Here is a 25,202-nt window from a genome sequence, read left to right on the forward strand (position 1 = left end):
TTTTCATTATCGCGCTTATCATTTTTGGCACACTGTGATCGAGACGAAAGGTCAAACCATAATATCGTATAAACTTGGCGTCGATTTATTATGTTCATTAAAGCATATCTGAATTCAGCTGACAACCTCTTAGCAATATCCAGGTTACAATCAACCTTAACAAATTGTTCGATTCAACGAACGGTAAATACTCTGCGAATTTAGTTCAAATGATCAACATATTATTTGGGTAATATGGGTACAGCGCGATCGTCGAAGAACATTAATTCATTACATAAATAAAAAAATATACCAACCATCGACTTAATACAACCTGTTGTTCACATTCAGCTATATCTACTTTACACAAAAATCAATCGAGTGGAATGGATTCAGCAAATTTCGCAATTACATCGAACGCAGGTCGCAGGTTTGTCATCTCAAAGAAGCGATAAATAATAATGCTAAGGCTGTTTTGGAAAAATCAAACGGGTTAATGAACCATCAAAAAGTACATAGTTGTTTTGAAAAAAAGTCATACTAACCTATATAAATTTCAATTTCATTTTCGCGTAATTCGAGTACCTACTTTTAAAACTCCCCTCTACGGGAAATCTTTCAAGTAGGCGGATTACTTTACAGGATTATGTTACATCCATGAGGAGCGCCGGAGCGATATTTCCTTCATTTCGCTGTACCTACTTGCTCGTGTATATTTTACCATTCATCTTAGTATACTCGAGCTGAGCTGTCTTGCAATTTGTATAAATTCTTTATGCTGATATATCCACTGGTATTTCTTTGTGTTATTCCTCTGGCTCTGGCATATCTGAGTTGGCCGGTCAATTACCATTTAGCATTTCTCATTACTAACCTACAATTCTACTTGAGACGGTTTATGGGTTAAAATTAGCCTATTTAATGTGCTGATTAGAGTCGGTTGTACTTCAATAATCGATCCGTTTCACAAGCATCAATAGAACGCGCGTTTCGTATAATTCGACTGAAAAATATTCGATAAAAAAAAGGTGTAGGTAAAGAACATTATGTAGATAAAAACACAACCCATTGTGTATACCAATGTACCAACCTTTCAATAATTTGTCCTTAAAATACCAACAAAGAAAATTTTACCGAAAGGCGCAGGCACACAGCAGATAATGTTTCGTAAGATCAACGGAAATATTTGTCCGAAGTGTCCCATACCTGAAGTTTTGCCTTCTTCTTGTGTAGCAGGTACGATCAATGATGCGATTTAGAATTAAATCAAGTGTCTATAATTCAATGTCATACGCGTGGTCATTGAAAATGTAAACGAAAGGATACCTCGTTATGGTTTCCTTTCCATCCTTATAGAACGGATATTGCAACAGAGTCTCGGTGTAATCACGTCTATATACTCACAAAAAGATAGCTGCGGTTGTGTTTATTTTATCAGTACGATGACGCTTCGGCTTCGAGTAGGTATACGCGAGTTAACGGCCGTCAATGCAATTTTCAGCTAGTCTTTCCTTTACGTTAGGTACATAGTTGAATAACATTGCGTTTCCGAATGATTATTCCATATGTTGCGGGCTATATCTAGCGGTATTTTATAAGAAGTAGTGCAGGAACTACGCCATAACAAACCGGCCCAAGGTAAAATGTTAATACGTATACGTAAAATATCGCACAAAGTTGACAAACCATGACGAACGCCAGACATATCTTGGAAACGGTCTGGTCTTTTTTTTAAACTGGATTTCCTAAAATGAAACTGAAACGAGAAAAAAAATTATCAATATCAAACTCGAGTTGAATATCAATACCCTATACCTGCTCATAATAACAGTTTATTGAGAAATTAAGAAAATCAGAGTAGCTTACATTACATTTTCTGCAATTTTTCTAATAAGACTGTTGAGTTTATTGTAAAATATACAAAATTATCTTCATATTTATAGCATAATATTTTAAACCAATATTTTTCACCTGTTACAGATGATGATTTAAACATCGACACCGAAGACGTAATTCTAGATCCACCGCCAAGAGATCCACCATCATCGTTCACCAGCAGTCGACCATTCGTAAGCACCATTTTTTTCTCCTCCATTAACATCAAAACACGCTACAACACCGATTAAATTAATTTCTTATTTACAGAGACGACCGCGAAGGCCAACTCAAGCTAGTCAATCCGTACGACCAGACAACTCACCCGATGGTCAAAGTTTCTTCCAGTCTTTCGCACCCTTATTCAATAATAATTCGCCTTTAGGGCACAGTCGACCATTGCTCTATCCCGATCACGCATTCAAGCCATCGTTTAAAACAGCTTCTTATCGCGACTTACCCTTCACCGGAACCAACGACAATATCCTAGGATCTGGTAATTTCGGTGTTGTAAAAGGAGGCACGTATTACGCAGAAGAACGAGAAGACGGTGATTTCGCCTCCGACAGCGAACCTTACGCTTACATAGGCAGCAGTCCACACCACAGGAGAAAAAATCCACCACCGGCTTTCCGAAACGGAGGCGACTTTTTCGCTCATTTTAGAGATTTCGCCGATATCACAGCTCCTAGTAAATCGTTCTCCGAATACTACGTTGTTTACGTGAATAAAAACGCCACCGTTGAGGAATCCAAGCAACCGGCTGTTAAACGACCTAAGAATATCATCGAACAATTAGAAATGCTAGATTCTGCTGACGATCCGTTAACGGCCAAAGAATCCAGTAAACAGTCCAAGTTTAAAAGGAAACTAAACGCTTATCAGAGACAAAATAATGATAAGGAGAAATCCACCAAATCCAAATTGTATTCGACTGTCAAGGAAGTTCCAGAACCTCTGATAGCTTTAAGTTGATCGTATTTATCCTACCTATATCGTGTTGTCTATTGTAATTGAAAACTGTGCCAAATTTTTGTTCATCGGTGGAACGTTCTCATCGTTGCCGGTGCGTGCATTTGCTTATTTAATTTTCTTTCGGTGATCTTTATATGTCTTCATTTCTAATTTACGGTACCTGTTTTGTACATATAAATCATAATCAATGGTACCTGATTTGATCGAAAATCTTATTGTGCAGATTCCATGTTCCAATCGTAGGTATATAAGTATGCTAAATAGTATTCGTGAAATTGTAATTTGAAAATAGATTACCAACTTACCTACGAAAATTTTGAATCATTCTACATTAATCTTCAAAGACTGAAATAGTATTTGCAAAACATTTTTGTAAGATAGGTAAAACTGACTGATGAAGGTTCGTTCCTAACCTGAAAACATTACACATTATAAGGTAATTTCAAATCAGTCTACTTAGTTGATCAATTTTCAATACTCACCCATTGTCCATTGATGAATATTCCATGAAGAATGATGATGCTTCATTGAATAGATGACAAAAGGACATGAATCATCTGGTGATTAATCTTTCGCGAGAATAAATGGTTCAAATCCAAGTTATCTGATCTGATGTCTGTACCTATATCCATCTTCGTATGCATGGAACTTTCAACTGAAACTATTCATAATATAAACTAGTTTTATGTTAAAATAATTGGAATATTCTCACTAAACATGTTAATAATATGCAAGGGATATTTTCTTGATGATCAAGAGGAAAATTTTGAATAGAAAAACACGAAAATTTCCAAAACACAAGGAAAATAACACCACCGGAAAATTCAAATTTCAAAAACAACGGCTCAGCATTTTATCAGTGTTGCCATTTCAAATTCTGAAGAAATTCAATACTCCCTCAAAGTTTTAATTTTAATTTTTTTTAAATAAAAGTTTGGATTATCATTTATAATTTCATAATTTTTTTAGAATTACTCAAAGTCTCGAAAAATGATATTTTTTTCCACCCCCCTTTTTTAAAAGAAATTTTGCTGAACTCCATTTGGTTCCTAAAAATGATAGAACTGATTCTCCAAATTTCGATTAAAAAAAATAATTGCCGAACCCATTTTCGCGGTGAGGTGCGAAATTTGCATAGAACTTTTGGGTGCTGTAATCCGATTTTAAATTCCATTTCGTCCAAAAATAATACGTTTTAAATTCTAAAAATTTCACAGTTAGAACTTGAAACATACCCTTTACTCATAAATCTTGTACATTATGTATTTTATATTGATAAAAATTCTAGATTTTGGCGTTAATCTTTTAACGTAATGTAGATAACAATGTTCAAACTACTCCTACTCGTATATCATCTTGTAAATAAAGTTCGAATTTTTCTCGTTTGTTTGATTCAAAAACCACGATTTAATTGCAATTCTCATACAACAATGAATTAAACGAGCTCTTGTAATCAGTTAAAACGTTAAATTCAGCTGCGAATTCAACGCGCAGGTACGTACCTACGTAATTCAACCATTACAGATCGAAATCAGTATCTTAACGAGCTCGTGAGAAGAAAAATACAATGGTTTAATTTCCATCTTCAGCCTTTAATCAGTTGATTTACAACATAATGTTAAAATTACACAACAAATTCTTCTCAAAGAATCATCAGTCTTATAAAAATAAATACCACCTCGACGGAGCAACTTTTATCATTCGAGCAATTAACCAAACGGATACGTAAAAAAAACTGATGAATAGAAAAAAAATAGGTAAAATAAAACATACGAATAAAAAAATATTACACAAAAAAATTGAAAGAAAATTACACACATTTGCAGAAAAAAAAACTTCCAAATACACATCACTTAATCTAGTTGGTACAAAATTTTTTTTAAAAATGCACACGATAATTCACAGCGACGAATGAAACGTTGCTTTAAATTCTATTCAGTTTATCTTGTACTACTTTCAGCCATCTGATGAGCTCAGCTAGTCTGCTGTTGGTTTGTCGACTGTACAGCATGTTTAAGCAATGGGTTATCAAATCGTTTAATTTGAGCGCCGTTTGTTTCCTGTAATTTGAGTTGGGGGATTAGTATTTCAGTAGATTGTAAAATGACATAAAAATTTCTTCGCTTACTTTTGAGTTTGAGTAATATTCGTACTACGAACAACGCTGTCGGCGAAACTGCCAATGGCTGCGATGATATGGTACTCGTCTCCATTCTCTTCCCAACGCGAACTATTTACAACGTACAATCTGCGAATTGTGATTTGTTTTAATATCGTCAAGATTCGAAATTCAAAATATTCTAGATTTTGAAACTTACTCTTCGTAAACGTCGGTTATTTTCTGAATAGGAATACCTAATTCGTTCATGACAGCGTGAACGTGATTTTTACTAGCTCCCAATCGGCAACTTACGAGTTCCAAGTGGAAAATGAGAAATTCTAAAATGAAATCAACGAAATTAGTACGTAGTCGGCTTTCAAATCAGTATAAAAGTGAAGCACATTAACAAACCTATGGTAAATACAGGAGACTGTTGTCTGACTGATAACAAAATTGATTTGATTTTTCTCGTAACCGAGGCCATCTTATCGTTAGGATTGGATGATACACATTTTTGAATTTCTGTAAATCAGTTTCAAATTGTTAGTGTTAATCATTCAACTGGGTCAAATTTTCCAACAAAGAAAAATATATTGTACCTTCGGCGATGATGTTTTCCCAAATTTCGTGCACAACATCGTTATTCTGAGCTGGAGTATTCGAGCAATCGATGATTTCCAATTTACATTCCCATAAATCGAAAGGATCAGCGTAGTTTTCGTAAAGCTGTAAAAAATATGAATTTTTAAATACCGTAAAAGCATATCGAAACATGTTTTTGAAACATGAACACTCACTTCGGTAAGATTGAATAGTTTCGAGTTCAATGTACGAACAGCAGCATCAGCGCCAGGTTTTCTAGTTACTGAATTCGATAATATTTTTTGAATCTGCCAACAAGATGAATTAGTTTCACGAAGCGAGAAATCGAATGGAATTCGTCGAATAAAAAATTATTACTTTGAGCTGTATTTGAGCGACTTGTAAATTATCTTCGACTTCTTGGAATAGAACTCCGATCAGAGGTGCAGCTCCGGATTTATTCGACTTCATACAAACCAACGAATGGCTCAAATAATGAATTCTCTGCTCCAAAGTGATATTATCGCTAAAAACGACGAGAAAAATTACACAACGTCGAAAAATAAAATCATCGCAGCAAAATTCTTCTTACTTTGTTTCTTTGGCCAAATTGAACAAAATATTAGCAGCTGCGTTATGATTGCCTTGTTTTTCAAAAAACATCCATAATATTTCTTTAACATCGTGCGAGGCGAATTGCTGCGAAGTATGGGACTGCTGCAAGAAAAATTCCAAAGATGGATGTCCGAATGAGACCAATTCACCGTGCAGTTTTTTATTCATCATCCATTCGTAGATTGCACAGTGCAGTAGTTCATCTTTACTCGAAAGACATAAATCAAGGAATTCCTGGAACTGATAAAAGCCAAAAGGTAACCAAAAATCAGATTCGAGTGTTTTTTGATTTAGTTCATTTAAAAAGTATTTTTCTTACTCTCATTTGATCTTGTTGGATCACAGCTGAAGCATTAGAGAAGGATGAAATAATCGGCGGTGTTGTATTATCACCTCTGCCAGCAGATTGCTTATGATAAAGATACTCCAAAGCAGAGGTCAGTTCTTTATAGCAACTCATTCTGTAAATTATCGCATTATTTAGCGTTTCATATGAATTTATCGAAGGATAAAAAATATCAAAATACCTTTGAGTGTAGGCTATTTGTTCGGGAGTAAAAGCAAGTCCTCCGTTACGATAATAATGCAGAGCTAAATCCTTGGGATCTAGTTTTTTCGCTGTCAATTGACACAATTCGTAAATACCGACAAAGAAACCGACATCTTGGTATTGAGAGCAAATGGCTGATAGATTAATTTTCGGAGCGACTTCTTTGAGCATCTGTTAACAAGTTTCATCAGAGTCCAATTAATATGCGATTCTTTAAATATTTCATTAACTAAGAAACTATTCAATAATACCTTTAAGGAGTCTTCTAGAAGTTTTTGTTTCTCATCCAAATCTGCTTTAGCTCGAGAAAACATGATCATTTCAATGGCCTGAAAATTTTCACAATAAGAGGTCAATGTCAATTTTCTGGAGAGTTGAACCGAAATGAAATTCTCTTTTCAGCAGGTTACAACATTTACCTTCGCACATGCTGCATCTTCAATCAAGAAAAGTGTTGGGCATACATCTCTAAGTTTCGTACTGATGGCATCAACCGATGAATTATCGTCTAAATATCTAAAAAATGAAAAAATTCACGATGATTCATTGCATCACTTTTTCAAAGGTCATTTTAGTCGTATCAACTTACAAATTTAACAATTTACTGATCAAAGTGTTGCACATTTCGGATCCAGATAGGATAAGATCGCCAAAAGTGACACTGGATAAATAGGTCAGCTCTTCCTGCAATAATACAAAATAATTTTTTTAGGAAAATGACCGTTTAAATCACATTTAATAAGATTTTTACTATATTTCATCATTTTTCGCATTTAAATCTCAAGTCAACTCACCGGAGATAATGTAGCAGCCACCAAATTAAACTGATGATCGAACAACATTTTCCATAAATTTAGCACTTCGCTGGCACGACTGACAAACGACTTCAAAGCGAGCAAAGATTTCTTTTCTTGTACATAGAGCTCTTGTAACAACCTTCGGTTATTCGGCGTACCCATAATACTATCGTTAGCCATTCCCCTTGGCATTACAGGTCTAAAATAAACCATACAATATTTTAAGGCTGCTTCAAATACACGTTAAGCAGGAGGATCTGATATACTCACAATGCTGGTACAGCGGTAACATTTGGATTAATATCGAGAAACGAAGCCAATGCCAATAAATGACTGCAAACGAGCACAGCTCGATCGATCAATATCGAAGGTATTATCTATGGCAAAAAAAAACATTCAAAATCAATTACGTATACCATTCAACGTAAATATCAATTCCTGTATTTTTTTTTTCTTACCCATTGTATTTTATTATCGCATTTCAAACTATGTATAACCCTAGCGTACCATACAGGTCTCATAGTTCTACATAAATACAAATACAATCCGTTGTGTTTGTGAGAAAACTGCATCGTAGGTTGATGATCAATTGTGACCGGAGATGTACTGCCTCGTTGACCAATTGGCGTCGAAACAGAGCTCGGATTAAAACCTGAAACTAAATCAGTTTCAAAATCTAATAACCTGTGTTCTCATTTACACCGTTATTTACCTGCAGGTAGGGTTTGGTGGAAAGGTGACGATGGAGATGAAATCTGAACAGCAGCATTGACGATTTTAGGTTCTCCGCCGTATAAGAAGAATCCTCTAGTGGCTATATCCGATATCTATATCAAAATCAAACAAATCTGATTAGGAAATGAAGTCGTTTGGAGTGGGAAAATCGACAGAATGCTTACTTGTTCGTTGCCAGTTTTCTGGCATGCGAGTAATAATAAAGTGGCGCAGATTTCATCTTCGCTTAGAGTCTGGAAAAAGCAACGTACAGCTTCGCTACCTGGATCGTGACCTTCTTCGAGTATTTCTCTGACTACGTCGACGGGTCTGAGTTTTTGGAATATTTCTGATCCCTAAAAATAAACGTTTTTTAGTCATACGATCCGTATCGAGTATAATAATATTAAATTTTAATGAAATACGAACTTTATCGGTTAAACAAGCGTATTTTGTAGCCAATTCGTAATGCTGAGTCACTAATACAGGTGGTTCGGGGATGGTCGAGGTAAGTAATGCGTTATAATTACACCTTTCCAAAGACCAAACTGGTCCATCTAACGCAGCAATTGATAACGTTTCGCTGAGAAGAGGACTGAATGGAGTTAAATCGGAGCTCAAACACCATAATTTATCCTGACATCCTTCGTTCGAGTTGATTAACAAACAAGTGCCTGAATACACAAAATAACGCATTAAATAAAATATTCGTTTAAAAATGGAACCATAAATTTGAAAACAAACCTCTGCTACACAAAGCGGTCCTAACTTTAGTCGGTCTTTGAGCTGGAGTACTTCCTGTATACCCAGGTGGCATCCTAACGTGAGCTATATGCAAAGATGCCGGCCTATGACCGCCTGTACATGAGAAATAAATTCGAGTACCAGACTCCATAACAGCTACTAGAGCGATATGCACAGAATCGTAAACTTCGATAGCACTGATACTAATTACAGGACCGAATAAACAGCTTTCTTCCATTATTCTACAATTCGAACAAAAAAAAACATGTTTAGACCCGAAGTACATGAAACAATAATAACACGAATTCTCGAGCTTACCTAACGACGTAATTTAAAATAGTATTATGATTATAGGATGCGATTTTCGACATGGATTGACCATTTTCACCCAAATCGTACATTTCGATGGAGCCTTTGGCAGACAAAGTATACAAAACGTGACGACTATCGTCAACGGAGATCTGAACCAATGCGTCAATTTCGTTGAAAACGTTCAAAAATGATGGTATCAGCACAGATAACGTGCTACTGGAATGATTCACTTTTCTGCAGCGTTTACCCCACCAACTGATTTCTTTCTGCAAGATTCACACACAACAGTTCAGTGAAATGAAATACCACACGATGAAAAACAAAACCGCGTCTTACTTGATAGAGAAATTCATACAAGCAACCATCCTTAGCTCCCATGAAAATTCTTCCATTGGTTGTACCAACGATAGTGGAAAAAACAACACCGTCAGTTGGCAAAGTGTAAACAACTTCTTGGGTAATGTGCATTTCTTCAGAAGCAGTGAAACCTAACGGGGAAAAAAATACAAGAGATGAAAAAAATGTGATTAGAAATACGCTGGTGAAATTTCGTTACTCTTACTATCATTTGGTTTGCTGAAAGTGACTCCTAAGACTACGATATTCGACGGCGTAGTTAAAATCAATAAATAGTGGACAAAATCTTGAAAAACACCCGGTTTCGGTTTGACTAATCCGACTGAAATAATAATCTCTGAAACTCCGTCAAAATACGCAACATCGGAGCTGTAAAATAACAAACAGTTAACAACAGGTTCACTTTCATCGTGATCTAGAGCTGAAACCCACTCACCCATATTCGAAATCCCATAAAAATAGATCACTATCTACGACCAACCAAGCACGACGGATTTCAGCGAAAGTGCCCATCATCGAATGACAATGTATACCTGAATAGAATATATTAAGGAAAACGTACCACTTAAAAATAAAAAATCGTTCACCGTGTGTTTTTAAGCAAAAGGATACGAGAAAAATGTTCCATGATTTCATTCGGAATAGGTACTTTGCTGATCGATTTCAATTGAGTTACGTACGCGAAAGGACCAGTACTACCTGGATATTCTTGTTCATATAAACCGCTTTTAGAAGCTGTACCTGTTGACAAATGAATAAGATTAGAATACGCGAACACTCCTCGGTCTCAAACACAGCTTGATAGCGTGTTGTACCTGGTCGAATTTTCAATCGATCCGCCAATTCGGGAAAACTATTGTCTACGGTAATAAACTGTTCGATATTTTTAACCGCCTGTTCCATGTCTTCGGAAAATTTTTGCTTCGAATCAACCGCATTTACAGAACTATCCATTTCGTTGGTGTATACCGGCCGGTGGCTGTAACCGTCTCTGTATGTTGGCACCACCATTTTCATACGATAATCAACTACGTTTGACGAATGAGGGTGAGAAATAACACCAGCGATACTCCGATAAGTCTTTATAACTAAATTAAACTCATTTTAAATCATATTAAATTAATTAAACGTACAAAATCAGAAACATAAAGAACGCAAACGACTGAATTCAAAAATTTTTGAAGATTCGTGCGCTCGAATAACTTTTTTGGCTTTCTTAGCGTGATGTTTACGGCAGCATCAAATTGGAGATGACAAAATTCATGCGTTCTGATTGGCTGATTCTTATCGACGTTGATTATTTGGCGATATTTGATTGGTCGAATATTTTTATTGTTTTTGTTTTATTTTTTTCTGCGGTGCTGATAAAAGAATTTCGAAAATTCGAAATCAGCGAATTTTTATTAGAAGTTTAGTTTAGAGTTTAGAGTTGAATTTGTTGAAATGTAAACGATTGATTTGAGTTTTATCGTTAAATATATTCGTAAAGTATTAGTATAACATTCACAAAATGGATTCCGATTCTGGTGACACAACTCCGACACCAACTGAGTTCGAAAGAAGGCAGTACCAGGTAGAACTAATCGAAAAAATCAAACAGATGAACGCGATTCTCTTTCTGCCAACAGGCAGTGGGAAAACGTTTATCGCTCTTGAAATAATCAAGCATATGCAAAACGATTTACAGTAAGTTCTATTCTGTTCAAATTTTTCTGAGAAAAGCTCGCAGCAAGATATATATTATCATCTTTTACAGGAAACCTGTGTCAGAAGGAGGCAAACGAACCATATTTTTGGTCAACACCATACAACTAGTCGAGCAACATTACTCTTTTCTAAAAAGACACTGCTCGCTCAATATAACTATGCTAACTGGAGATGCAGGAGTGGATCTATGGAAGGAAAAAGAGTGGACTGCTATAGAAAGCAATGCTCAAGTTCGTATTTTCTCCGGTGAACGAAATTTAATAAACTGTAGCTAACAAATAATGTCATTTTCTTCTAGATATTAATCATGACGAGCCAAATCTACGTTAATGTATTAACCCACGCGTATTTATATTTGAAAAACGCAAATCTAATTATATTCGATGAATGCCACCACGCTGTACATAAACATCCGATGAAAGAGGTAAATCTGTCGTATTTCTTCCCATGATAATATTTTTTATAATGAGTTTACGCATAATTACTAATTGTCTTTTGAATCTTGGTTCCAGGTGATGAAATTTTTCGATCTTTGTGAGGAGGAACAAGACCTACCAAAAGTCTTGGGATTAAGTGCAACGTTGCTGAATGCCAATACCACGGTTTTACAGTTTAGCGACCAATTGAGAACTCTAGAAAATACTTTCAGATCGAAAATTATAACTTCTACTCGTGTTGCTGAAGTAAAAAGGTAAATTCATTCGAAGTACTCGTAATTATGTCAATGAAAACAAATGACGTATAATTTTACTAAATTGTAGGTTCTCTACCAAAGCCAAGGAAAAATTCGAGATACTCGCTCCATACAAATCACCTTCGACGATAACCCAGCAAATAGATGACTTAATCAGAAAGCATATAGATATTTTAAAGAATTTGAAGTTAAAAGATGTTGTGGATATTCCAGAAGCTTCAGACGTACTAATGAACGATCGTGGAGAAAACCGTGTAAAATTATTGAGGAATTGCCTAAACGATCTGATGGTAGGTATTGAGATTCGGATTATTTCTATCTACACATGTGATCTTTTTTGGTTGATTTTTGGTTTAAATTTCCAGGTTCATTTGGAAGAATTCGGCACATATTTGTGTTACATAGGTTGTGAGTTGTATATCGTTCAACTGTACAGAATAATGTTTGAAAAAAGTAACGATGAACTGTACTGTAACGCGTTAATGCTGATGATCACTTTGGTTAAAGCGATAAAGTAATTTTTAATTTACTAAAATTCCCCCTCAAAATTCCTCACGTTTTAATTTCGTTTCATTGTTCCGTTGATTTAGAAAAATCCTAAGCATCGAGATTAGCCGTTCCGGAGATTTAGATACAATTGAAGCGGTGAAAAAAAATAGTTCTGATAAACTCATCCATCTATTAAAGGAGATAGAAAAACTGGGCCCAACGGATAAATGTATCGTCTTCGTCGAAAGGCGAATGACAGCTAAAATTCTAACCAAAATAATCGAAGTATGTAACATTTAACTGGATTCTAATCTGCGACTATGTTCTTTCATCATATTGAGACGAGTGTGTGTTTTTTTTTCCAGATGTTTTTCAAGGAAACAAAAAGTCAGTTAGTTGCTGATTTCATGATTGGGTTTTCCGTTCACCCGCTAAGAAACTCCAGAGAAAGCGAATTCGTTAGAAGATGCAATAAGAAAGTCATGACCAAGTAAGACATTTCGACATCACTGAGGTTGAACTTACTAAAATATACTCTAAACGAACTTCTTTTTCAGTTTTCGATCGGGAAAAATCAACATCCTTGTGGCGTCTAACGTTTTAGAAGAAGGCATCGATATGCCAGACTGTAATGCAGTCTTCATGTATGATTTCCCAAAGACGTTTAGGTCTTATGTTCAGAGCAAAGGGCGAGCTCGTAAAGAAGAAAGCACCTATATATTATTAGCTGATAAAGACCTCGAAAAAAACAGGAAAAATATCGTCGATTTTAAAAAATTAGAAAAAGAGTTGGAACACGTATGTAGTCTTTTGAATATTTCGCTGGTCGCTGGATATATTTGTAATTTTCTTCTCTCTTTACCAGGTCGTTCATACATTCGATATATCGCATGATTCTGACGACGAAGATAAATCAGATAAAGAGAACGATGACGAAGTTTACACGACCGAGGCTGGCGCTAGTGTTACAAAAGCTCAAGCAATACCAATCGTCAATCTGTGCGTTACAAGTTGCGATATTTTTAGTTAATTAATTTCAATATAACTTATTTATTCTTTTGATATTTTCCGCAGATATTGTTCGACCCTTCCCAGTGATGTGTTTACTCAGTTGACGCCTTATTGGTGGAAGAACGAGAGCGAAGATGGGTGTTACTGTAAACTTCAGTTTCCCATGAACGCAGCCATCAAAGAAATAATCAAGGTAATAAAATACACGAGGCAATTGCTACGATTCGGGTATTCGATTATTTTACTCACCGTGATTTTCATCCTTAGGGTCCTGTTTGTAAGAACAAAAAAGAAGCCAAACAAGCTGTAGCTTTCGAAGCGGTGAAAATGCTTCACGAAATGAACGCTTTGAACGATAAGTTAATGCCTATATTAGCTCCCGATCGAGCAGAAGATGAAAAAGAGTGGTTCCCGAATTGGGATAATAGCTTTGAAAGCGCAGCTGGAACGAAATCATCGAAAAGAGAATTTGACATGCAAGTAAGTTCGTTATCGTCAAGTTTTTTTTTTTTTTTTTAGTGTTCGTATTTTTCTCAACTCAATAATATTTTAGATTCCCAAGTATTTGCAAGACTGTCGTCCAATCCCGAATGAGAAGTGTTATTTGCACGTTATCAACATGATCCCCAAGTACCCGATACCAAGTATGCGTCGAAGAGAAAGATGCCATATATTGCTCACATCTCGTTACGAATTAGGCATCATCACGAGACATAAAATACCTCAAGTGAGTTTACTGAAAAAATGAATAAATTTTCTGTTTTTTTCCTTCTAATTATTGAGTTTATTTTTGCAGATTTGCAACTTTCCTGTATTCTCGGATTTAGGAGAGGTTGAAATCTCTATCGATACAAATCATTGTGCTCTGGAGCTAAATGAAGAGGAATTGTTGGGGATATCCAAATTCCATCGAGTTTTATTTCTGAAAGCTGTGCAGGTTGTGAAGAAGTGTTTAATGTATTCCGAAGACAGTGATTCAGTTGGATATTTTTTAGTGCCTTTGAAACCTTGTAAGAGCATTATTTTGTTCATTTTTTGGGTCATTTCACGTAAAATTAGCATGGTTTTGAGTTAAGGGGCTCCAAATTTAGCTCAATATTCTTTGGAAACAAGGAAACTCCGTATCATTAGCTCGCCAACCTCTGCTTTGACGGAGTTTGTAGTGCTGAATACGAATATCGAATATCAACTTATTTTTCCGATTGGACCCCTCCAATGGCCCCCAATGGTCCACTAAAATTCCTGAAAATTGAAAAAAATTGTGTGACATATGGTTTGTTGGGTTATTTCCAACGCTGAATACGAATATCAACCTATTTTTCTGATTGGACCCTTCAAGTGACCCCCCCCCCATTGGCCCCAAAATTCCTGAAAATTGAAAAAATCGTGTGACATATGGTTTGTTAGGTTATTGGTAGCGCTGAATACGAATATCGATTTATTTTTCTGATTGGACCCCTCCAGTAACCCTAATTGGTTCCCCAAAATTCTTGAAAATTGAAAAAATCGTGTGACACATGGTTTGTTAGGTTATTGGTAGCGCTGAATACGAATATCGACTTATTTTTCTGATTGGACCCCTCCAGTGGCCCTCATTGGTCCCCTAAAATTAAAAATTGAAAAAATCGTGTGACATATGGTTTGTTAGGTTATTGGTAGCGCTGAATACGAATATTGACTTATTTTTCCGATTGGACCCTTCCAGTGGCCGAGTGGCCCCCATTGGCCCCCAAAATCCCTGAAAATTGAAAAAAATCGTGTGACATATGGTTTGTTAGGTTATTGATAGCGCTGAATACGAATATTGACTTATTTTTCCGATTGGACCCTTCCAGTGTCCGAATGGCCCCCATTGGCCCCCAAAATTCCTGAAAATTGAAAAAAATCGTGTGACATAATATGGTTTGTTAGGTTATTGGTAGCGCTGAATACGAATATCGACTTATTTTTCCGATTGGACCCCTCCTGTGTGCCTCATCGGTCCCCCAAATTTCCTGAAAATTGGAAAAATCGTGTGACATATGGTTTGTTAGGTTATTGCCAGCGTTGAATACGAATATCAACTTATTTTTTTAATTCGGACCTTCCAACGTTCCCCCACACCCCCTTAATGTTTTTGTGAATCCCATTACGAAAAATTCATACGTAATTGTGAATATCATAATAACGTATGATTTCTGGATTTTTCTGAAATTTTTAAATTATACTCGTAGTTTTGAAATTTTGCAAGTTTTTAAAAATTGAGCTTCCAAAAAAAGCACAACTTTCAACTTTGGAAATTCTTGACAAATATCTTCGTAACTAGACTCAATTACCTTTGAAATTCCGCGTAGATATTTTCTTCAAGTTTCAGTTCATTACTACAAAAAATTTTAATTGTTGAAAAAAACACCTCATTTGCCTCAGAAGGGGGGGGGGGGTAGTTATAGCAATTTTCCTTCTTTTTCAATATAAGGAACCTGCTTTTAAAAAAATGATCAAAATTGGATTGGAGTACCCGAACCCAAAACTGGGCTGATTAACATGGAATAACCTTTTAGAAATTCGAAAATTATCTGTCAGAAATTTTAAACAATTTATTCTATTTTTTTACCAGGCAAAGAAAAAAGCGATAAGATGGAGATTGCCTTTAGAGTAGTATTCGATCAATGGAATATTTTCGATGTGAATGAACCATCTGAGGAGGAACGAAAAAATGAAAGATTTACGAAAGAAGAGTACTGGGGAAATGTTGTCGTACCTTGGTATCAAAGACCGGACTTTCAAGTACGTTAATTTTTCATAAAATTTTCAAAATCTCGTGTTTCGATTTCGCTCAATTTTTTTTTTTAATTTTTGGAAACATCTACTCGTCGTTTAATATTGAATATTGTACTAAATATTTGTTCAGAATAACGACACGATAAAGAAGAGATACTATGTCATAACAGACTTCGATAATAACTACAATTTGCTCAGTCCTTTTCCTAACGAAAGGTACGAGACGTTTGCACAGTTCTTCGAAAAAGTGTACAATCTGAAGAGTCTGAGACCAGGCCAGCCGATGATGGAAGCTCGACCAATTCCTCATAATCTGGACTGTCTTCGTCCGAGGTTAGTTTCGAAAAAATTTTTCTACTTTGATAACAAAATGTAACGTTTTTATTTTAATTTGATTTACGATCCGCAGAGTCACGTCGACTGATAAATCAGAAAAGAGTAGGTCCAAAGAACAAAGCGTGTTTATGGCTCCGGAATTCGTCACGAAACAAACCTTTCCGTCGTGTTATTGGTATAAATCGACGGTTGTGCCTACCATTCTGCATAGATTGCATTATTTACTAGTTGCCGAAGAAGTACGCGAAAAAATCGTTACCGAAGCTGAGATCGGTAAACTGGAATGGGAGAAAGGTGACTTAGAAGTGTTGTATTTTTCTCCAATCGTCGTATTTATTTTCTTTTAAACTAACATTTGTGTTTGTGTTTAGATGAAAACGATGTGCTCCGAGTCAACGATAAATATACCATAAAAAAATCATCGAATAATCAAAAACAACCCGTACCGTCGAAAGATGAAAATAAAACCAATGAATCGAAAATCTCGAAGAAGAAATCCGGAGGATACAGTCGTCGCATTGAGAAATTAAGGAAAGCTGAAAAATGTCTGATTAAATTACTGGAAAACGAAGAAGACTTGCCCATCGATTTAGACAGGTCTAAAAATGTCACAACCAAAGATATTAAAAAATTTCTAACGTACGTTTCTCGAAACTTGGATTTCGATTGTATTGGCGAAAGATACTCGGTAAGAGTAAATGCAGATTTTAATATTCACTGTGGTATTCGCGAGTGTAGGATTTCACGAAACACTCGTTTTTATCCGCAGATCAAACGAGTGCCTAGTTCGAGTATTTCTGCGAGTTTAGTGAATTACGAAGAACCTCCGATGTTACTGACATTGCAAGAACGTGTTGATTACGCTGGTCCCAGACAGAAAGAGATTTTCGAGGTATGATTTGTAATCGTGTTAGAATCCTGGTCTGTACTAGCTTCGAAGTTGTTAATATGATTTTTTTTTATTTTACAGGCTTTAACACCAGCCGGCTGCAACGATATTGTCGACTTGGAACGCTTAGAGACTCTAGGAGACAGTTTCCTCAAATTCGCCGTTTCATTTACTATTTTCGTTTGTTTTAATAACGTAAACGAAGGGTACTTGACAACCCTGAAAGGGCGACTCGTCGGTAACAGGAATTTATTATACTGCGGAAATAAATTAAATATTGGCCCTTTAATCAAAGTAAGAAAGACGATAACATAGTCTTAATATTTTTAAAAATTGATTCCTTTTAATTTACGTTTGATTTTTATTTTATTCTTTTTTTTGTTTTCAGGTGAATACTTTTTCAAGCAATTTAAACTGGTGTCCGCCAGGATTCGTTTTGCCGGAAATTTTATTTGATATTCGTGAAATAGCTTCTCCGTCCGTTATCTTCCACGTGAAAATTCCGTATTCGGAGCAATTCTCTGGTAACTTAATTGCTACTTGATTATTTTCTACAAATTGAGAAGAGTATGGGAGGATGAAAATAGTGAAGTTGGCTTTTTTAGGGTAAATTTCTCCCTCCCCCCCCCCATTAAAAAAGACGGCAAATTTTGACCAAATTCAGCAAAGAAATGCATTTATAAGGTTCTACTGAGCCCTTTAAAATTTGCAGATTACTAATTTTTTGATAAATAACGTGCTTTTGAAAATTTTTTCTACGCAAATATTTCGCATTAATAAAGACAAATTGGGGGAACATTTTGGGACGCAGTTTTAGTCATTTTTGCCCATTTCAAAAAAACGAGAAAAATAGCCAAAAATTTTGAAATTTTTTCGAGTTTTGAAATTAGCTCTGATGGTCAAAAAATTAGCACCACTGCGTTCCAAAATATTTTTTCAGTTTTAGGAATGATATCTTTTAATACTTTGGCATAATTAATGCGAAATATTTGAAAAGGAATTTAATTTATCCAAAAATTAGTGATTTGCGAATACCCTAAAAGTGATCTTGGATTTTGACAGCAATAACATAGATTGACGCAGAATCTCAAATACTTTTATTTTTTCGAAAACAGATTGGGCAAAGACTGGTGCTAAAAAAACGCAATTTTTTCGAAAATGTCTCCTCTTTTGAGAGTTCACATCTCCCCTCCAGGGACACCTTTGGAGCTAAATTTTTCTTAGCAACCTTCAACTCAAAATGAAGGTCTCTGCTGAATTTGGTCAAAATTCGCCGGCTATTTTTGAGGGTCGATCCACCCTAATGAGTCATATTTTGGGGGGGGGGGGCTTACGAGTGCTTTTCACAAAAAAATCAACACCCGCCCCCTCCTCTCCTCCCTACTACACCTCCCTTCCCTTTTAAATATTCAATTCAAATTTTCAAACCACTCTAACCTACTAAGACATTAATGGATATTTTTAGAAGCCAATCTTGGACCAGTTGTAAAAATAATTATGCAAAAAAAAATGTATTTTTATTCAAACACGAATTAATTGAATTTATTTCAATTTTCATTTTTTCTGAATTTTGTGCCTGTAAAAACCCAAATTTTACCTATATTGTATTTTTGAGAATTTTCAATTTTGTACATACCCCATTTTGGGGTTAATTTTGAGTTTTGGGCTCAAATGGTTCTCCAGGGTTTGTACTCGGTTACTTTTTTGAAAATTTTGGTTACCAGGTAAAAATACTTTTTTAAAACAAATTTTCCAAAGTCCAATTTTTCGAAATCTCAGCCCTACTTTGTGAGGGAATCATGAAATAAAATTGTCTCGCTTTTTTTGCCGAAAATACTGCTCGTAGTCGTAGTAATAAATCCACTTTTTTAAAAGTTGTCAAAAATTCTCGTTTCTTGCTAAAAATGTGTAGGAATTGTGTTTATCTCAAAAAATTCCAAACAATATCATTCTTTGAGAATTGACAAAACATCTCGCTTTTTAACAAAACTGCTGAAAAATCACCCACCCTCCCCCTCCAAAAAATCCCAAAGTTGAGTTTTTTTGTCAAAAATTACCAATAATTGCCAAAAAGTCTTATTTTTTGTTAAAATTGTCGACTTTTTTTAAAAAACAAAAATTCTCTCTTTTTAGCAAAATTCCCAACAAGTCTCGTTTTTTTCCTAAAATTTCCCAAAATTCTCGCTTTTACCCCAAAATTCCCCAAAAAGTATCACTCTTTGCCAATAGTTTATAAAAAGTTATGTTTTTTGCAAAAATTGTCAAAGTCTTTCATTTTGCTAATTTACTCGTAATGTCGAGAATTCCCACTTTTTCGCAATATTACCAAAAATTGCCAAAAAATTTTAAGAAGCCCTGCATTTTGCCAAAATTACTGGTAAATAAACATTTTGCTCATTTTCTTCCTTTTTTAGTTACTTTCTGATATTTACTTTTTTGAGCTTTTTTGGTGATTAAAATGACTTTTTTTGAGAGAAAAATGAGTACGAGCCTTGAATTTTCAGAAATCAATTCTGTGCCCTTGAAACCCCAAATTTCAACATCGTGTTGTAGTTTTTGAAAATTTTTAATTTTGCATCCCCTTTTTGGAGCCTACTTTGAGGTTTAAAGTCACATACATAGTTTTCAGAAATCAATCATGTGCCTTTAAAACCCCAAATTTTGATGCTCATTATTGTACCTATTTTTAAAAGAATTTTCTATAATTTTAAACGTGTCATTTTGGAGCTCATTTTGAGGTTCAAGATCGAATAATTTTTAGAAATGAATTTTATCCCCTTAAAAACCCAAATTTGAATAACAATGTTATATTTTTGGAAAATTTTCAATTTTTTACGAGCTTTTGGCGGTCTATTTTTGAGTTTTGGGGTCAAATGGTTTTCAGAAATCAATTCTGCACCTTCCAAAACTCGAATTTTGATTCTAATAATTTGTACTTTCAGAAAATTTTCAATTTTGAACCTCACATATTTTAAAGCTGATTTTGGGTTTAAAGTTGAATACGTTGTTTTCGGAAATGAATTCTGGCCCCCATAAAAACCTAAATTTTTGAAGCAATTTGAAAGTCGTCTTTAAAACAACGTTTTCGCATTTTCTTTCATATTTAAAAATTTGCCAAAAATCCAAAAATGAAGAGAACTTTTGAAAATTTATGGTTTTGAGGGTTTTAGGGCAGGCTGTTTCGATCTTGCTTGTTTTGGTTTAAATCGGAGTTAGCGAGTTGGAAATGTTCACTTCTTTGTAAATATATCCACCATTGAGAGTGCAAATAATTCAACAAAAGAACTTTTTTTGAATGGGGGGGGGGGAGTGATCGGAGAACCTCAAGAGTCTCGTCTCACTGACTCCAAAAAGGCAATTTCACCATTCTCATCCTCTTGACTTTTTTGATTTTCTTAGAAAACAATGTTATTCAAACTGGAGATATTTGTCAACGGTACTAAAATGACTCAAATATTTAATTACTGTTTTCTAGGTTCAATATCCATGAATACTGTTAGCGTTATGAAAGCTGATGTCAAAGAATTCATCGATAATGCGGCCAACAAACCCGAAACAACTAAACAAGAGGGTGCTGCGTTATCGTTCTATGGCAAACAATCCGTCAGTGATAAGTGTATCGCAGATGTAGTTGAAGCCTTGATCGGAGTCTACGTTAAGGTCTGTTTTTATGTACTTCCATTAATGATATTTTCCTCCGGAGTATCTTTATTTTAAAATAATTTCCATTACAGACAGGAGGCATTAAACCTGCCTACCGGTTATTGAACTATCTCGGTATTCTGGCGAAGCCAAAGTACGAAGATATTATGGGTACTCAAGTACCATCGCCATTGTTTGAAAAAAGCAGATTGACCGTAGATGATCTCGTTCCAAATTGGAAAAAATTAGAACAATTGTTATCGTACGAGTTTCGAGATAAATCCTACATCGTTCAAGCTCTGTCTCACCCTTCGTACTTGAAGAATAATATGACGGATTGTTACCAAACGTTGGAGTTTATCGGAGATGCGGTTATAGGCGAGTATTTCACGATCCACGTTATGTAGTAAATAAAAAATACCTTCTCATTGTACATTTTTCTGTTTTACAGATTTTCTAATTACAAGCTATATTTATCAATACTGTGGGAACTTACCGCCGGGCAAATTGACTGATTTGCGAGCATCTCTCGTTAATAATAATACATTCGGAGCATTATGCGTACGTCTCGGGCTACATAAATTTCTGCTCAGCAATAATAAAAAGTTGATCGATGCTATCAACCGTTTCATCGAATACCAGGAAGAACGAAATTACGAAATTCACGGAAACGAGGTACATATTGTGAAATTTTAAATTTTAATATCTTTTAAATGTGTGCTGGAAAAAATATACGATGAATTCTCTGTCTAGATGATGGTTTTGATCTCTGAAAGCGATGTGAAAGTAGCCGAAGAAGTCGAAGTACCCAAAGTTTTAGGCGATTTGTTCGAATCGATCGCCGGTGCAATTTATTTAGACAGTGGAAATGACTTGAAAACCGTTTGGAGGATTTATTATAATATTATGAAGGAGGAAATACGTAAGATTTTGTTCGAGTAGTATTTTTTACACTATTAGTTTACAAAATTAGTAAACTACATTTTTTAACAACTTGTTTCGCAGAAAAATTCAGTGAAAATATTCCAATCAATCCTATTCGAGCTTTGTACGAAGAACCAGGACTCAAAGTTAAATTTTTGTGAGTATTTTTTAGTCAACGATGCTAAGAGTTTATAGTTCAGATAATCGTAAGATGATATAATGATTTGTTTTGCGTTTATTTTACAGAAAAGAAACCACCAAAACTACCGAAGACGTGAAATTGAGAAAATTCATTGCTGGTAAAATAGAAGTTCCGTTGAGTGTCATAAAAGGTGGCGAAGAGTACTTGTACTATGGACGGGGTGAGAATTCGGATTTATGTAGAAGAGCTGCCGCTAAATTGGCCCTTCGAGATTTCGGCCGTACTGAATTCGTGATTTAGAATAATTTAAATTATAATAGATGAGAAATTTTTAACCTGATGTGGTTATTTTCACTATTATTATTGTTTTTTTACATTCCTATTTATTTATTTTTTTAACGTTTAATTTTAAAGTGTTGAAATACAGGGGTGCCCAAGTCAGTTTACGCCATCAAAAGTCACATATAATTCAAGAACTAAGCCTCCTAAAGAAAAACTAATGACATTGATCTGATAGGAAATTTTATCCTCTACAATTTTCCCCCTTGTCATTTTTCTCTAGGATGCACCGTTCGCCGGAAAAATCGACTTTTGTCAAAAAACGTGAATTTTAAAAAAATGAAAAAAATTGGGGGAAAAATTAAAATTATTTCAGCAGTTAATTTCAGCTATTTTCAACATGATTCCCATAATTTGATGAAATACATACAAAATGATCTTTTCAAAAAAAACACGTCAAAAATTTTTTTTTACAAAAAACCAGACCCTGTAGGAGAGGGGGGGGTGCTACCAAAATCAAATTTTGTAAAAATGAAACAAAATCGAGTGATGTGTTAAAATATAGGTTTTTTGGGTCGAGGAACACGAATCTGAGGTACTTTTTTTCTTTTTTTCATCAGTACTCTTGAGGGCCCTTGAGGAGGTGCTACCGAAATCAAATTTCGTAAAAATGAAAAAAAATCGAGTGATACCTCAAAATGTAGGTTTTTTGGTTCGAGAAACACGGATTTGAAGTCCTTTTTTCACTCAGTCTCCATGGTGAGGTGCTACTGAAATAAAATTTTGTAAAAATCACAAAAATTCGAGTAGTGTATCAAAATTTAGGTTTTTTTTGGTTGGGGAGGTTTTACTTGTCAGTTTTTCAATCATTCGATCTGGTATCGTCGCGGTTATTTTATATCATAACTAGAAAAATCGCGCCTAGTCGCAAAGTAACTAACCACACCCAAATTCTACACACTCAAACACACATTTTCACGCAATCGCGGTTTTGTAGCGAGTTGAATACAGGAATTTATGCCTTATTCACTTACAATTACTTCGCGTTAATTTAGTTAAAATGTAATCCCGTTTGAGACGAGATATCTCAAGAATGGTAACACCTCCTCAATGGCCCCCTAGGGGTCTGAGGGAAAAAAGGAACTCAGATTCGTGTTTCTCGACCCAAAAAACCTACATTTTGACATATCACTCGATTTTTTTTTTTCGTTTCACAAAATTTGATTTTGGTAGCGCTTCTTCAATGGCCCCCGAGGGGTCTGAGGGGGAAAAAAACCTCAGATCCGTGTTTATCGACCCAAAAAACCTACATTTTGACATATCACTCGATTTTTTTTTTTCGTTTCACAAAATTTGATTTTGGTAGCGCCTCTTCAATGGCCCCCGAGGGGTCTGAGGGGAAAAAAAGGACCTCAGATCCGTGTTTATCGACCCAAAAAACCTACATTTTGACGTGTCACTCGATTTTTTTCCCATTTTTACAAAATTTGATTTTGGCAGCACCTCCTCCCCCCCCTAAAGTCTGGCGTTTTTGTAAAAAAAAATTTTTGTCGTGTTTTTTTTGAAAAGATCATTTATATTTCATCAAATTATGGGAATCATGTTGAAAATAACTGAAATTAACTGCTGAAAATAATTTTAAATTTTTTCCCCCAATTTTTTTCATTTTTTTTTTTTTTTAATTCACGTTTTTTGACATAAAAGTCGATTTTCCGGGCGAACGGTGCATCCTAGAGAAAAATGACGAGGGAGAAAATTGTAGAGGATAAAATTTCCTATCAGATCAATGTCATTAGTTTTTCTTTAGGAGGCTTAGTTCTTGATTTATATGTGATTTTTGATGGCGTAAACTGACTTTTGGGCACCCCTGTACTTACTCATTTTTTGAAATTTTGAGTTTAATTCGTATTTTCTAACCTTCGTTGTTTGTTTTTAAATACAATTCGTGTACTTATAAAATAAGAATATTTATTGTGATGAACATTCCCATATTACTTATCGTGTTTTGTCAATTAAAAAGTTTTTCATTCGTTCAACGTCATTTTTTTTTCAATGTGCTCATTATGCACTTGAAGTTGCTCATTTTCTTATAACGTGCCCTGGCTGGCAGAAATGAGAAATCTGTGGCTACTTAAAAGTTGGAGGAAAGACTACGAAAATCAATTTCGATATTATTATTTTGTTTCTTTCATTTTTCACTTCTTTTTTTTCGTAAGTTGCAATAAATTGTCGATATGATGGTGCTTTTCATTTTCAAATGAGATGTCTCAACTGACAGAAAACTTTTTGAACCAAACGAAGAAAAACTGAAAGAGCATTCAGCAAAGTATAACTACACCACCGAGGCAAATTTCAGGTACGAATTTTATTTTTTGATTTTTGATGATTTTTTGAAAAATCAAACGGTTTTATGTGTAATTTGAAAAAAATCGTAATTTTGTAAAATTGAGTTAAAACGCTAGAATCTGGTTTTTGTTCTGTTGTTAACATTGTTAGCCTATCCAATTGATTATGGTTTGAACCCTTCGTAAGTCTATTACAGATTTCTAGGTCTTCCAGTGCAAAAATTCTTACGAAAAGAGTCAAAACGAAATCCATCATCTTTTTCAACTTTAAAGAAATATATCGACAGAGTTTTTTAAAAAGATTTTTGATGAATAAAAATGCAACTTTTCATCTTTCAAGTTCATTAAATTCTGGAAGTAAGTCACACGATGAGTTTCAAGTT

General features: G+C 35.0%; 3 protein-coding genes across 5 annotated transcripts in view; 2 read left to right on the forward strand and 1 right to left on the reverse strand.

Moving 5' to 3' along the window:
* The window catches only part of LOC135839385 (uncharacterized), a 28,340-nt gene extending 24,126 nt beyond the window's left edge, over nucleotides 1-4,214 (forward strand). Inside the window, exons 2-3 of the mRNA XM_065355384.1 lie at nucleotides 1,960-2,048; nucleotides 2,125-4,214. Of these exons, the coding sequence (XP_065211456.1) occupies nucleotides 1,960-2,048; nucleotides 2,125-2,829 (794 nt within the window). The 3' untranslated portion in view covers nucleotides 2,830-4,214. The remainder of the gene's footprint in view (nucleotides 1-1,959; nucleotides 2,049-2,124) is intronic.
* A 186-nt stretch (nucleotides 4,215-4,400) lies between these two features.
* Nucleotides 4,401-10,779, reverse strand: Nup154 (nuclear pore complex protein Nup154). 2 transcript variants are annotated; one of them, XM_065355381.1, is made up of 26 exons: nucleotides 10,417-10,779; nucleotides 10,214-10,342; nucleotides 10,038-10,134; nucleotides 9,807-9,970; nucleotides 9,581-9,732; nucleotides 9,251-9,510; nucleotides 8,933-9,174; nucleotides 8,618-8,862; nucleotides 8,374-8,544; nucleotides 8,187-8,301; nucleotides 7,933-8,126; nucleotides 7,745-7,851; nucleotides 7,472-7,673; nucleotides 7,267-7,361; nucleotides 7,097-7,193; nucleotides 6,929-7,006; nucleotides 6,655-6,848; nucleotides 6,447-6,588; nucleotides 6,105-6,367; nucleotides 5,891-6,038; nucleotides 5,728-5,820; nucleotides 5,530-5,656; nucleotides 5,342-5,452; nucleotides 5,148-5,268; nucleotides 4,958-5,077; nucleotides 4,401-4,889 (listed from the first exon to the last, which is right to left on the reverse strand). In XM_065355381.1, the coding sequence occupies exons 1-26, from the start codon at nucleotides 10,616-10,618 to the stop codon at nucleotides 4,754-4,756; spliced, it is 4,005 nt and encodes a 1,334-aa protein (XP_065211453.1). In that variant the 5' UTR covers nucleotides 10,619-10,779; the 3' UTR covers nucleotides 4,401-4,753. The 2 variants fall into 2 exon arrangements, with proteins under 2 accessions (XP_065211453.1, XP_065211452.1); XM_065355380.1 differs by having other exon boundaries at nucleotides 7,933-8,132.
* Nucleotides 10,780-10,974: 195 nt separating this feature from the next.
* Nucleotides 10,975-24,510, forward strand: LOC135839380 (endoribonuclease Dicer-like). Of its 2 annotated transcripts, none has more exons than XM_065355376.1 (27): nucleotides 10,975-11,287; nucleotides 11,358-11,538; nucleotides 11,607-11,732; nucleotides 11,821-11,999; nucleotides 12,070-12,292; nucleotides 12,368-12,516; nucleotides 12,593-12,776; nucleotides 12,857-12,981; nucleotides 13,049-13,289; nucleotides 13,357-13,490; nucleotides 13,566-13,695; nucleotides 13,770-13,982; nucleotides 14,056-14,229; nucleotides 14,299-14,512; nucleotides 16,099-16,268; nucleotides 16,393-16,595; nucleotides 16,672-16,892; nucleotides 16,970-17,286; nucleotides 17,368-17,490; nucleotides 17,569-17,781; nucleotides 17,876-18,011; nucleotides 20,963-21,147; nucleotides 21,222-21,507; nucleotides 21,581-21,804; nucleotides 21,883-22,051; nucleotides 22,135-22,210; nucleotides 22,300-24,510. In XM_065355376.1, exons 1-27 carry the CDS (start codon nucleotides 11,112-11,114, stop codon nucleotides 22,493-22,495), a joined length of 4,968 nt encoding a protein of 1,655 aa, XP_065211448.1. In that variant the 5' UTR covers nucleotides 10,975-11,111; the 3' UTR covers nucleotides 22,496-24,510. The 2 variants fall into 2 exon arrangements, with proteins under 2 accessions (XP_065211448.1, XP_065211449.1); XM_065355377.1 differs by having other exon boundaries at nucleotides 16,970-17,237; nucleotides 17,337-17,490.
* The last annotated feature ends 692 nt before the right edge of the window (nucleotides 24,511-25,202 follow it).

Source organism: Planococcus citri, chromosome 3, assembly GCF_950023065.1.
Source record: "Planococcus citri chromosome 3, ihPlaCitr1.1, whole genome shotgun sequence".
NCBI classification, from domain to species: Eukaryota; Metazoa; Arthropoda; class Insecta; order Hemiptera; family Pseudococcidae; genus Planococcus; species Planococcus citri.

Bases quoted from the DNA above. Each gene is read 5' to 3' on its own strand.
- Nup154 (XM_065355380.1), bottom strand. From the start codon at position 10,618: ATGAAAATGGTGGTGCCAACATACAGAGACGGTTACAGCCACCGGCCG. The intron at 8,545-8,617 runs GTTCGTATTTCA...GTTTATTTTTAG, and splicing joins ACGCTTGTTTAACCGATAAA to GGATCAGAAATATTCCAAAA. The intron at 5,657-5,727 runs GTGAGTGTTCAT...TATTTTTTACAG, and splicing joins AACTATTCAATCTTACCGAA to CTTTACGAAAACTACGCTGA.
- LOC135839380 (XM_065355376.1), top strand. From the start codon at position 11,112: ATGGATTCCGATTCTGGTGACACAACTCCGACACCAACTGAGTTCGAA. The intron at 17,782-17,875 runs GTAAGAAAGACG...TTTTGTTTTCAG, and splicing joins ATATTGGCCCTTTAATCAAA to GTGAATACTTTTTCAAGCAA. The intron at 21,805-21,882 runs GTACATATTGTG...TTCTCTGTCTAG, and splicing joins ACGAAATTCACGGAAACGAG to ATGATGGTTTTGATCTCTGA.